The 14,449-nt window shown below is 38.1% G+C and overlaps 1 protein-coding gene across 3 annotated transcripts in view; it reads left to right on the forward strand.

Annotated features, from left to right (window-relative positions):
- DROSHA (drosha ribonuclease III) overlaps window positions 1–14,449 on the forward strand; it is a 70,652-nt gene that overhangs the window by 25,876 nt on the left and 30,327 nt on the right. For all 3 annotated transcript variants that reach the window (XM_063162328.1, XM_063162307.1, XM_063162317.1), the window contains 3 exons: window positions 4,203–4,327; window positions 7,610–7,709; window positions 10,634–10,741. In XM_063162328.1, the coding sequence (XP_063018398.1) occupies window positions 4,203–4,327; window positions 7,610–7,709; window positions 10,634–10,741 (333 nt within the window). The remainder of the gene's footprint in view (window positions 1–4,202; window positions 4,328–7,609; window positions 7,710–10,633; window positions 10,742–14,449) is intronic.

Genomic DNA, 14,449 nt, shown 5'->3' on the forward strand with positions numbered 1-14,449 from the left:
TCTTCCTCTTTTGACCCCCTGTTGGCAGCTCTGTTTAATGTGTGCTGTCCAAACACTGGCTTGAATATGGAAAAGGTATTTTCTGCCCATGTAGTTTTTTCCACGTTGTTCCTGTGCTGCTCTCTCTCACACTGAGGAATTTTGTGTACGTTAATTAATGCATGTAATCATTTTCAGTACCTAGTTTGAAACCCCTGTGGCCTTATTATTTTTGGGACAATTGGTATTTTAAAGCACTTGTTTTCTGAACACAGCTCCTTTCAACTCCGGTGTGTATGTGAATTCAGCCCATTATTCTTTTAAGAAATGTGGGTCACAAGAGTAGATGAATGTCCACTAAAACCTGCAGGATTGTATTTGTATAGTTTGCAAAAAAGTATCTTAGAGGCATATTTTGGACCTAATATTTGAGACCAACATGCAGCTTTGTCAGTAGTAATACCTTTCTTTTTCTAACTTCATTTTCCTCCTTTGCTCATAGCACAAATTCTTAGTTTCTGAAGAAAAAGTGTAACTTGGTACCATGCCTAAGAAGGAATCTAGTTTTTCAGCTGAAAAACCCGTCCCCAAACTGCAGTCAGGGTGACATGCTAAATACATTTTTCCAGTTCACATTTTTAAGTATGGCAGCATAACATTACTAAACTACTTAATAAGCTAATAATAACTTGGGTCAGGTTATTTCATTCTGAGTGAAGTAAAACTTTTGACACAACAAGAAAATTACGCTGTTTCTGGAAACATGAAGTGCAGAAATACACGTGAACCCTCACTATGGAAAATTCTAGCTCAGCTGCTTAAAATGGTTGCTAAACTAGAATCCCATAATAGAAATTGTTAGAAAACCTGAACAGCCTTAACCTGCCTATAGTTTCTGTGACACAAGGTACAAGCCTGTCCACAATTGTCAGTGTCTGAATGCTATGCAGTGACATAACTTCAGTTATTTTGCTGAAGATATGCTGATTTCAGCTAGCTGAAAACTCCCTTTTTTGTTTAGCATGGAGGAACGCGTATGTGTTCCTTGCTTGTGTCACAGAACTCTAAGTGTCTGTATGTACAAAGTAGTGTGATTTGTGAGCCATAGCATTAATTCTGAGATCTTGTGTGATTTCTTACTGGCAAACCTTGCATTCTACAAGGCAGTGTCTTTAGAGACATGTGGACATCAAAATATGTAAGCATAAAAGAAATCTGTAGCGCTTTGAAATGTCATGTTATAATGGCATCATTAGAACGTGTCTTTTCTCTCAAGATTGCAATGACATTCTTCTTAGTTTGTGGATTTTTTCCTGTACATTGCAGCATACTGGACTGATTATGAATGTAAGTGAAAAACAGAGTATGAAACTATTACCTATGCATTTTACAGCATTAGAAGATAAAGCAGTTCTGTTGGAGAGACAATATGAAACTGTTTTAGAAAATGACAGCTCTTCAATTCAATTATATCCACTTGAAACAACAAAGTCAAAACACAGAATCTTGTTTTGTTGCACAGCATCTTTTCAGAAATAATAATTCCTCTTATGATCAAATCTAGATTTTATGTGTTTGTTTTATTTTTTTTTTCAGTGTGAGGTGTATATATGGAGAAGGGAAAAAACTTATAATAGGATATGAATCCCACTTTAACAACTAACAGTATTTCAGCATTATTTAAAATTCTTTTGCTTATTCGTGGTGTTTCATTAGTTCAGTGTAACTTTGTGTTGGAATAGATTTAGAAGTTCACAAATTTTAGTCATCTTTCATACTTCATTCTTCCTAAAATATTGATGGTTTTCTTGCTACTATGTAGATATATGTATATATTAATATACTTCTGTACTGCATCTGCATGCTATTTCATGTTTTGTTCTAATGTCAGCAGAGCCTTGATTGATGAGATTTGGAGTAGGAAACAAAAATAACAGGCCTCTGTTCTGTTAGAATTTCTTTGGTTTTGATGTGACTTTAAAGGCAAGGTTGTGATTATTGGATAGTCTATCAAAGCACTTTTAAGAGAGCACAGGGAGAAAGCTCTGGAAAAATAACATCTAATTTACTTGCATCCTGTCTGCTGGTGTGCAGTTTATACTCGATGTTTCTGTATGTTGCTGTTTGTTCATTTAACCTTCAGAAAGCGCACAGGAGAGGAGGCTGGTGTTCATGATGAAATAAAAAAGCATAACCCAGCTACACCCCTCTCATAGCTGTCAGTGAGGGAGCAGTTGTGATTAGGTCTTGGAGTTCTTTTGTCTGGTTGCTGTCAGCTCTGTGTGAACAGCTGTGTAACTGATTGACAACTGCAAGGAACTGTCATGGAAATGAAGAGGAATCTGGTTTTGAGTAGTCCTGAGGTCACACATTTAACACAGATCCTGCTACATGCATAGTGAAAGATGTCCTTTTTGCTCTTATGAGTAGTTCATTGCCTCTGTTGAAGTATCTAAATTGTGTCTGTATTTTTTAATTGTATTGATTATAATTGATACATTGAGTACAATTATTGTTTAATATTCTGTTAGTTGTATTTTGATGACCTGGTTCTCAGAGGAGTGGTGTATCAAGGCTGCTTTTTTAAGGGGTACAGAGATGGGAGAATTTCCTTAATTTAATATTAAGAGTAGGTAGAACCAACAAACAACTTAGGAGGAGACAAAAACTTCTCAAGCTGGTTTTATGCAATCTCCAAAAAAAGCCGAAAAACAACCCCCTAAAAATAAAATTAACCTAGTCCTTAAAAAGCAGGACTTTTAAGCTCTTGTTTAGAGGACAACATTCTGTCTGGTACAAATCTTACCCATTATTTTCTTTGGGGCTTTTTTTGTTCTAATCCTTTTATATAACAAGTGCTGTGGGGAAGACCTTTTTTCTCTTTTCTTTTTTTTTTTTTTCTTGTGAAACCATCATCTTTAACTAACTAATTTAAATAAATTAACTATTAACTAACATAAATGTATTTTTTATTTTTTCCTTTGTTTTTTTTTTTTTTGACTGGGGAGATGTAACTTTATGTTCAGTCATCTTGTCTGAAGGGAAGCTGATAAGCATTTTCCCTTGGAAAATATTTCTTTATCTGAAAGCCAAGCATTTAAGTAAGTTTTTTTTTTTTTAGAATAGGTTGAACTGTGGCCATATATAGAATTGACTTTGCTTTTCCCTGCAGAAGATTATTCCTGTGAACAGTTCTGCCAAGGTGGTTTGGAGGGTAAAAGCTTTGTTCTTGACACAGTTTTTATTGTTTTGTGAAGAGAATTGTGAGAGCTGTTTCTGTAACACCGAAACTCATCTTTGAGTGCATCTTTACAGTGCTAAATGAGAAGTTCTGAGATGCAGGTAACTAGAAGTAATGCCCTTTCTCTGAAACCTAAGACAAGCAAAATATATTGGCCCCATCCAGCTGATTGCAAAGGGGGAGAAAGCAGGCACATTACAAAGCAGCTTGACAGGTAATGGAGAAGTTGTTTACTTGGAGACAAACTGTGCACCTTCAGCTGAGTTTTTAAATATGCTGGGTAAGTGATCAAAAGCTCTGTGAGCAGCATGTCTGCCACAGTGACGAGTAATTACTTACTCTCTGCGTTCAGAGAGCTGAAGCAGAAGTTGCCTTCTTTTGCACTGTCCTTTTTAACAATGAAAAGAACTTCTGTTTTGAACTGTTAAAAGGGCAAAAGTCTCCTCATTATACAAGACTATATTCCTCCTTGTACACATCAGCCTAGGAGCCTTTTCTGAGAGTAGTCTGACAGATTTTTTTTTTGATGCTGTTTAGTCCGTGTGATTGAATGGATCTAATAATGCCTTTATTTGCTTTGGGAAATCATGAACTAAAATTAGAGAGGTAAACTGATCTTAGCAAACTGCTCAGGCATGTGGGTTTTTGGACACCAGAATGCTAATCCTAATTTTTATTTCTGGTGTGATGCTTGACCAGAGAATGTTGTTTCAAGTTCTTGGAAATAGTAAATTTCTGAACGTTTAAATTAAAAAGCGTTTTTGTTTTTTTTTTTTTTTCTTTGAGTGTTAGATCAGTTAACTTTGTTTCAGTTATTGTTGCTGCCAAATGTTTATAATAGTATTAATGATTAGTTTAATGTGCATCTTACCAAGTTTGGAATGTTGTTGCTTCATGTTTCCTGGATAGTGTGGGCTTGAGGCAGTAAATCTTCCATGGAGCTGCTGTCAATTTAGTTGTATTTTGGTTTTTTTTCTCCTAGAAGCCCAGCTCAGTTCGTATTGATCAACTAGACCGCGAACAATTCAATCCTGATGTAATTACTTTCCCTATCATTGTGCACTTTGGGATACGACCTGCTCAACTCAGTTATGCTGGAGATCCTCAGTAAGATGCTTTTCCTTCTTTCTTTTGTTCAGGAACTCATTACTGTTGTCATTTGTGCCTTAAATAGGGCTTGGTTATGTGTTTAGTTGAGTCCAGTATAAAGCTTAGCACTTATGGTATCGGACACAAGCTCCTGCAAATTAGAAAATACGAGGAGTAACTTTTTCTCTGGAAATAGTTCAGGATCTGCTGAAGTAAACGTGCATCCATGTGTGATATGAAACTTCTTAACCTGACAACAGCTCTTCTGGGTCCAGCAATAGGTCCGTGTTATTTCTCTGAGAGGCCAGTGGCAGGTTTTCAGAGACAGAGTAGCATAACAGGAAGGCAGAGAAAGACAAGTAGTTACCCAAGCTTCCTAATGTCTGCAGCATATAGATTTATGAACTAGAGGATGTATTTAGGTAATTTTGTTAAACAGCCCTGAATGGATGTTTTAAAATTTCTCAAATCACTGTTTGAGTCTTATGCTACTGACAGGGAGAAGATTTCAGATAATCACTTCACCAGTACTGCTGTGCATCATATGCAAAAGTAATGATTTTTATTTCAGAGCTGCTGCTTGATTGTTTAATTAGATGCTCTTTAGGTCTCACATCTAATAAGGAATAATATAGCCATTTTCTGTTTGATTACTTCATGATGTTTGTTTCTTGCATACTGCTATATCCTACTTAATCATCTCTTTCTGTGCTTTGAAGGATCATGTCTACATAGTGTTTCCTAGCTTGGAAGCTCTTTTCTGTGCTTTTTATATCCTGTTAGAGTTTGGGAGGAATGTAGAGAAGGAGTGGAGAGGGAATCAGTACTTCAGGCAGAGCAAGAAATACTGTTTCACTGTGGATTGAAGAAAGGACGCAAAAGTGATTAATGGATTTTCTTCCCCGTTCTTTTCTTAACCTCTGACCATTTCAGGGAATATTTCCAGTGACTGAGGCATCTGCTTTCTGCATGATGACAGTATAAAGCCTGTCTCTGGTGTATGTGTAGTTAAGGTTGTCTTTTTCCTCAGTGCAGTAGTTTAAAAATGGTATTCCCCAATTAAGTACTCCCACTAATGAAAGAACCACAAGCCACTCCTTCCACTGAGAGACACAAAAAAGCAGAGATCACGGGCTGAGAGAAAAATGATTTACTGGAAACAGCAATGAGACAAGAAAATAAACAGTAACAGCAACAATACTAAAAACAAAAATGTAGAAAGAGAGGATAATTTATGTGCAAATGCTCAACAGATCTGCAGTTTTGAGGCCCAAACACTCATGTGCATGTATGACATTTGTATTGTTTTGCAACTGCATGCTGAGGATTTTAAATCCAAAGTGGTAGGAAGTAGGAATGTTGGGTGCTAATTCAGATAACAAAATGGATTTTTTTGGCTTTGATCATTAGTTTTATCTTAAAAATATATCTCATTATCTTTTAGTTTTCTTGTCCATAAAAAGGAAATAATTAGACCCAAAAATATAACAATTATCTCTACTTTGATGCTGAATTTATTGCTAACTGTCAAGTTCTAGTATTTTCATTGAAAATAGTATAAAGAGACAAAAATTGTTCTTCCCACACATTTTTATTTTCTTTTCTTTAAAATTTACTTGCGGGTTTGTTTTCTGTTTTGAGTTTTAACCTCGGAGCTGCTTACAGAACACAAGTATGTTTTGTTTTATCAAAGTAACAAAGCATTTTTTGTGAAAGACCTCTGTGGTGCTGTCATAAATGTCAGGCTTAACTCTGATGTATGTGTACCCAGAACAGATTTTCCTCTAATGTGTCTTTTCTTTGTGATGTTCTCATACACGTTTTTTTTGTAATGGTAATATGTTTATTAATTCTCCAACTTAATTGCAATAACAAAGCTTGTTTCACCCTTGTCAATACTTGCAGAAAAATGTGAATTGTAGATCACAGTTTCAGTTTCTTGGTTTTGGGTTGAAACTTCCTAGAGGCATTTGTTTTTTTTGGGGTTTTTTTTGGTTGATTTGTTCATTAACTAATTTTTCTTTTTTGGATGATGATTTGTCAAAAATAGATGTGCTATTGTGCAGATTGCAAAAGTGTGGTGAATGGACCATGAGAAAAATCTATGTATTGACTATTTCAGATGTATTTGTAGACTGAAAAAATATCAGTACCTCCAGAGGCAGAGAGTATACATTCAAGAATGCTGCAGAGAAATACCTAGGCAAAAAATGCCAATAAGAAAAGATTTCTTTATGTATCTGTGAATGTGGGAGGCTGGGAAGATTATGAAATAGTAAAAGAGCTGCTGCTTTGTTGACTGCTAAGCCACTAACATGAGAACTTCCTAATAAAACAACTGCTCTAAGTTGTTGCTGGGGAAGATTGTCTTTTATAATGTAAATACATGCAAAAATTTACTTGGGTAAACTTCTTTCCTCTGGCCTCTAATTCTCTGTTTCCTATTCAAAGTCTGATTTATGGTTGTCCTGAATACAGGGACAACCTAAGGACACAGGGTCCTAAGGACAGGGTCCACATTTCTTAAGGACACAGGGTCCCTGTCACAATTCTTTGTTGCTCCTCCCACTGTAACTTTTGAAGCTGTTGGTCAGTTGCAGCTGAATATAATGTTGGGGTGTTGTCTTCAAATGGAGTAAGTTCTTACAAATTTGGTGAAAGTTTGTGCTAGATCACTGAGGGACTCCCACCAAGGAAAACATTGTAATTGGGGCTCATGTGTAATTAGACACTGCCAAAATAAGAAAAGGCTCGATGGTTGGAGAAAACCAGAAAATTTAAGTGTGTGCCAATCACAGAAATAACTTGAATTGCTCTTTTCGTTCAGCGGAAATCCATAGGGAACAAAACTTTCACTTTTCACAGAGTAACTTCATGTTGCGTGTGACTTGTAGAGCTCTTCCTCATATGCTTCACTGAAATGTTTGAGCTGATGTAAGGACAGACACTTCCTGGGAAAGGGTGCTACTCCTTTGCAGTGAGAGATAGGTAAACCATGTGGAGAAGAAGGAGTTTTCACCTGCCTGAATTAAGGGGCAGGCACATCTTTTCAGCATGCAGAGGTGGCCCTTTGGAGAGGTTGGGTGGGTATCTGGGAGACCTGGGGTCTGCCTGGATTTCGGCTGTTCTTTACCTCACTCTGAGCACCAATGCCTCCTCTCTGCTTCCTGGCCCACCCTGCTAGAGCAGTTACCCAGGCACTGCCACCTATCAGAAAGTACATTGAGATTATTTTATTACAGGGAGAGAGAGGCTTCTGTTCACTGACCAAAATACTTGTTTTCTGGTTTTGTTCTTCAGATACCAAAAGCTGTGGAAGAGTTACGTGAAGCTGCGTCACCTGCTGGCTAATAGTCCCAAAGTCAAACAGGCTGATAAACAGAAATTATCACAAAGAGAGGTATTCTGGACCTTCCTATAACTGATAATTGAACATTGTAATTTGGGATGGAATAAAGCCATATGACTGCCCTGTTTATGGAAACAATAGAGATCCTTTACAAAACATTTCCTTTCCAGACTCTTAACACAGATTTTATTTTTATCTATGCTTGTTATTGAATGGAGGTTTTTTCCTTTTTTCAGCTGTCAGACTGCTGCAAGTTTTTTACCCAATTATAGAAATTATTGTTATGGAACCATAACTTCTTTATAGCTGTTGCCATTAATGGTTTCAAGAATTAGCATAGAGAAGGACTTTTTATTTCATAATGTACTTTTAACTGGCTCATAATTTTAAACATTTCTCTTCTGAAATAAAAGCTGCCACGCTTGTGTGCATAAACCATAATTTATTAGGTGGTATAGTGACATTGCTTAGAATCTTTGACTTGAAATAATCTGGTTGTTGTATGATAGACAAGATACTTTTCTCATTTTGTTTTTTTCCTGCAAAGTGATGAGCAATAAGCATTTCCTAACGGCAGATGCTCAACCAGTTGGGAATTAAAAGCAGAAAAACAAAGACTCCTAAATATAGCCTAAACCAACCTATTTCTAGAAACCCATGGACTGAAGCTTTGAATTTGTCTGGTGCCTGTCTATCGGGCACTCTTAATTTGACAACCTGTGTAAAGAATACACAGAGGAGAGATTAACTTCTCGAGTACAGGATGGTATTTAATTAAGTGGTATTGTATTTTTATTTATTCATTAGAAACACTAATTATTCATAAAATCATAGACTACCTTGGGAATGATGCTTGAGAATCATGGAGTGTGATTCCTGAGACCTCCAGTTTATTGGGGAAGTCTCAAAAATTGCACCTTTGGAATTGCTTTTGGGTGCAGAAAGTGTTTGATACATATGATATTGCATCTAATTATTTAATTGTTGCAAAGCATAGTATGCTGTTGTATGAGCAAGAGTGTTAGTAAACATTTTATTTATGCTGATATTAAATAAGTCCTTGCCTTCCTTACTTGTAAATGGAAAAAAAAAAAAGCCAAAAAACCCCACAACATTGTGACTGAACTGTGCCACAGTTGTAAAGGAAAAAAAAAGATTTGTCCCTACAAAGGTGATTTTGTTTGCCACAACTACACACAGAGCAAGCAGAAGATCATTGTTTTATGGGCATATTTTCATTAGGGGGTAATGGATAGCTCATTTGTAAAATTGTAGTGGATTGTTTGTAAGGGGGTGATCATATTTTGCTCCAGAAGATAAAATGTTCCTTTGTTATTTAGCACTTGCTGGGGACTGCTGATTTTTGTTTCCAGGCTGTATTATCTCAGATAAAGAGTTTTACAAGTAGTTTGCCAAGAGGGAGGCATACAGGGCTGAAGCAGAAACTTTATGTGAGGATAATCTATATATTTGTCAGAGGTGTCGGTAACTCAGAAGGAGCTGTAGGACTGTACCTGACTGGTACATGGGCTTTTAAAGATTATGAATCATATATTGTGGAGTGCTTCTGAGCCAGTCAGACTGAAATACAGCCAGGTCTGGCAAACACTGTAGCACCTTTCTCAGGAAAACTCAATGACACACCTTTGACAATGCACAAGGGGTGCAGTGCTGGCAGCATCTCTGTTCCCTCTGCCATCAGTCATCCACCACTGTGAGGCTGTACAATGATATTATTTGTGACAAGGTCATGCCTGGGGCTTTGTTCCTCTAACCTAACTTTGAGCATTTACAGCAGGTGCATAAATTAGGACCTGAAGGCTCACTTTGAAGTCAGTGGAGGGAGAAATGCATTTTTGAAGCCATTTATCCCCTTCACTGAATATAAAAGGAACCAGGGCTATCTAGCGTCCTACCCTAGGCACCTTTTTACTGAGGTGTCTGAGGTTTGATAAATCTGTGTCTGGACACATGCACCTGTTGGAGCTACTCTGTGAGTCTCTGCAAATCAGAAAACAGAGCCTGTTCTGCCCAGCCTGCTCACAGGCTTCAAACTGGGAGCTGGAAAGAGACAGCTTTGAGCAAGTGCCCTGTAATGAAAAGGAGATGGAGAGGCAGGATAAGTTGCAGCTTTGAAGAGCTTTGTGTTCTGAAGAAGGCAGAGCACTGAGGGGTTAGTTCATGCTATGTGGGGAGCTTGCACACCCCTGGGCTTTATAGTATTGGAACCAAAAGATTCTAATCCCAGGCTGATTTATTTTATCTGGTTTTCTTTAATTTCATTATTACAGAAAATATTTTCTTTCAATGATACTCTCAAAATCTTTTAGTGATTTAATGTCTCTAGAAACCCTCTAAATCATGTTTTCTAAAGACAAATTGTTTGCACACCACCAAAATAGCCAGTGGTCAAGGTAAAACGTATGTTTAATAATTTTTATTGAAATAAAATTGGTGGATTGCAATCAGCATAGTCTCCAGGACTGGTGAATGCTGACTCCTTTCCCAGACTGGGCAGAATGACATAGCTGAACGGGAACTGTTGCAAAGTAGCCAAGATGACAAAGCAAAGCCTGTTTTGCTCCTTCTGAATGTTCAGACCAGGAGTACTCACAGTGATGGACATGAATGAAGAGGTTGTTTTGTACATCTGGTAAAGAAAGTGCTTTTATTATAAGGACTTTACCTTTCTTACTCATGTATCATCTAGGATGTATGAGTTGGACTGGTTTGTTTTGTCATTTGCAGCAAAGAAAATGTAGTCACCTCTGTTCTCTCCTTGCTCTACCAGAATCCCCTGCCTACACTGTATTGCAGCATGTCTGCCAGTCTGGGAGTTATCGGATCTGTGCCAGCCTTAGAAACTGCTGACCAAAGCTGAACCTCACAGGGCTGTTGTGAACGCGCTGGTGTGTGCATTGCTGTGCTTTGTTGCAGCAAGCTCTTCACAGGAGCTCTGTTCTCTCCCTGCTTAGGAAGCACTGCAGAAGATTCGCCAGAAGAACACCATGAGACGTGAAGTGACAGTGGAGTTGAGCAGCCAGGGCTTCTGGAAAACAGGGATACGCTCTGATGTCTGCCAGGTAACTGAACCAGAGGGATGCGTTTTCTTTCCTGGTAGCTGCCATTTACCTTTGCAAGGGTTTCTTCTAGACTGAGGAACCAAATGGAAATTAATACCTCAGTAATATCTATTGATCTAGGGAACTATTCTAGTTGTTCTGTCCACCCCTTCTATACACACAAAAAAGGTAATTTAAAATTCTCTGCCAGAGGTTGATTAGTGCAAGGGAGAGAGGTTAGGAATGGCCAGTTTGAGGCTGGAGGTTTGCCAAATGTTGAGTCTAGTGTGGAACTCTTAATCCATCAGGTTTTATATAATCTATTATATTTTTAATATTTTTATTATATTCATATTTTTTATTATATTTTTCTATTTAGATAGCTTTTAAAAACACCCCAAGTTTTACAGCAAAGCATGAAGAAGTATCTTTTTACTTAAAAGAAAGTAAAAAAAAACTGGAACCCTGCCACAATTACCTTTTGAGGTGAGCCTCAGTAGAAAGGTATCTTTCAGATACTCTGTTTCATATGCATGACATCTCTAAGGAACATATCTCTGTCAGATCCTATTCTGAAGCAGTTGACAGCAACCAGCTTTGTGATATGGTAAGAATAAATACAATTTTAATTTAATTTTGTATTAGTAAAATTTGAGTAGTAGTAACAGCCAAATAATTATACTAGAGATATACTTTCATTATTTTTTAGCTGTTGCTTTCATGATGTTATTTAAGAGTGAAATGTGTGCAACTTCATATTAGCTTAACAATGTGGAGTATAAATTAGCGGGGTTGCTAGGCAAGGGTATAGGTAGAAATTTCATTATAATCTTAAAAGTCAAAGGGGAAAATTCTAGAGTGAGAGAAATGCTGGTAACTAAAATTGCTTTTCTTCCATCTGAAACATTTCTTGTGATTCTACTAATGCTTCTGAAGTAGAAGGAGAATAGTGGCACAATATCTCCTCACATAGCTCAGGAGCATCACATCGATTCCCTATTTTTCTGTTGTGAACTGTATATGTTTTTATAGCTTAAGTAAACAGAGTAAGTTTCCAATTCAGGCACTTTGAAACTGTTCTGTGTTATTCATAATATCTTTTGTGATTCATCTCCTAATGTCTTGAATATTCCTGTTTCATTTTGTTGAAGGACAGCAAAACACCAAAGAATGATAAAAGTAAAGCTGTTTCACAATTTTTGTGCCCATTTGTAGCTGTAACATCTAAATCAGCCAGTTCTGGTATGAAGGTCCTTTGATTTGATTTCTTAGAGAGGCCAAGAATAGGCAACTGTATGTCTGTAAAACGAAAGATTGCTGCTGTTGCTACATGCTTTTCACCAGATTAAAGAAGACTAAAACTAAACACGCATAAATCAGCTCTGGGGGCACAGCTCAAGTGCAGTGATTTAAAATTACTGCTTTTAAAAGCATTGCAGTTTAGAAGATTGAAACTCTTTTAAGTCACTTGTGATAGCTTATACTTGCTCTGAGTTCCATGTAGCCCTAATGACACTGGTCTTTGCTGTCTTGAAAATGAACTGCTTGAAAGGGGAGGAAAAATGGTGAGTAGAATGTTCAAAAAAAAGTGTAAAATGTCTGAGGTCTGACAGGCTCACTTGAAGTTACCCAGGATATCAAGCGCAGTACTTGGCCACTGAGCTGGGCAGCACGTAGTACACAGTGTGGCAGGGTCTGGCCATGCTGAGAAGACACCGCCTCTGTTCCCCCTCTCCACCCACACCATTGTTGCTGGTGAGCTCTCAACAGCAGTGTGGAGTGTTCAGCATCTCATGTATTCCAAAATATTTCAGCTCACCTGCTTCCCCTTAGTAGCTTCAGGTCAGGAGCACCTGCTGTCCTGGGGGGATAAGGGCACTATCTGAGGGCCCTTGAGAGAGTCTCTGCCTTGCTGTGCTAGCTGCAGCAAGAAAAGGACATGCAAAATGTTTGAAATCATACATATTTTAAAAACATCTCTTCTACAGAGATAAATACGTAAAACATCAGAAACATTCTGTAGCCATAGTCCAAGATGATGGGTGTTGATTGAATCAGTCAATCAATCAGTTAGAGCCAGGAAAGCAGCATTTTGTCAATATAACTTCAAGAGTCAAAGTCTTTCTGTGTGCTCCCAGGGGTCTCTCAGTTCTTTTTTCACTGCACCACAGCTGATAAAAGTCTGAAACTTGGTATCTCAGTCCTCAAATGCAGGGACACATGTATTGGTGTAAAGAATGTTAAACGTTGCTTGAGGAGACTCCTGTGTAGTACAGTGCAACGTAGAGGCAGGGAAGCACAGTTGTCCTGTGAAAAAGTTTCAGGTTTGGTTGTTTTGGTGCTTTTCAATTAATTCCTTACATGAAGGAACACACAGGAAGCACACCTGTACAGTTTATATGGAGATAAAAGGGATGTTCTTACAAATACCCCCAAAAAACTGTAAATGAGTGACATGGTAACAAAATAAAATTTCCTAATAACAATTCCTAATTATGCTTGGGGTGATTTTATATTTCTCTGCCATTTTGAGATCCAGGAAGTCTTTTCCTTGCATATTGGCTGGTTATTTCATCTGAGAGAAAAGGACCAGGGAAGAGTTCCTAATCAACAACTGGCCGAACATGAGCCCGCAGGTGCTCAAGTGGCCAAAAGGGCCAAGGGCATCCTGGCCTGTATCAGCACTTGTGCGGCCAGCAGCAGCAGGGCAGGGATTGTCCTCTGTACTCAGCAGTGGTGAGACTACACCTTGAATCCTGTGTCCAATTTTGGGCCCCTCACAGCCACAAGGACATTGAGGGGCTGGAGCACATCCAGGGAAGGGCAACAGAGCTGGTGAAAGGTCTGCAGCACAAGTCTGGTGAGAAGTGAAGGAGCTGGGAGAAAAGAAGGCTCAGGGGAGACCTTCTCACTCTCTGCAGCTGCCTGAGAGGAGGGTGTAGCCAGGTGGGAGATGGTGTGTTCTCTAAGGCAGCAAGTGACAGGAGAAAAGGAGATGTCTCAGGCTGTACCCAGGGGGTTTAAGATTGCATATTAGGAGTAATTTCTTTGCAGATAAGGTGATCAAGCATCGTAACAGGTTGCCCAGGAAAGTGGTGAACTCACCATCCCTGAAGGTATAAAGGTCTAGTTTAGTTGATGGAATTTACTTCAGCAGTTGGACTCAATCATCTTAAGGGTCTTTTCCAATCTGAATGATTCTGTGATTACCTTCCAGCCCTGTGTTTAGTTCTCAGGAATTTCATGGTCTTTTACTTAAACAGAAAGTCTTGCCATTCGTTAGTCTTAATTTTTGATCTTGTAACATTCATCAGTTTGTATTTTCTGCTGTTCTATCATTAGTGACCTGCAGAAATCTGTAACAGCATTTATTCTGTAAATTATACATCATCCACTTCATGTGCTTGTTTTCCTTGCTTCTCTCCATGCTATACACTCATTCCCTCTAATCATACAGAATCCTTTTTCTGAATTAATTGTGACAGCCCTCAGATTTTAATGCCCTTAAAACACACCTTTATTTTGAATATATTCATGTTATGTCAGTAATAGGAACAACTAGAAAAAACTAGTTCACAAGCAGTCACGTGCATAAAAGTGTCAAATCCTGCATTTCTCCTGTTTCTCTCTTCATTTTTATGCTAGAATTGTGATGTTGATATCATACTTGGTATAGTACTCTACTGATAAACTATACTAATTGCTTATTTCTACCCAGATGCATCCAAA

This window comes from Melospiza melodia, chromosome 1 (assembly GCF_035770615.1).
Source record: "Melospiza melodia melodia isolate bMelMel2 chromosome 1, bMelMel2.pri, whole genome shotgun sequence".
Lineage (NCBI taxonomy): Eukaryota > Metazoa > Chordata > Aves > Passeriformes > Passerellidae > Melospiza > Melospiza melodia.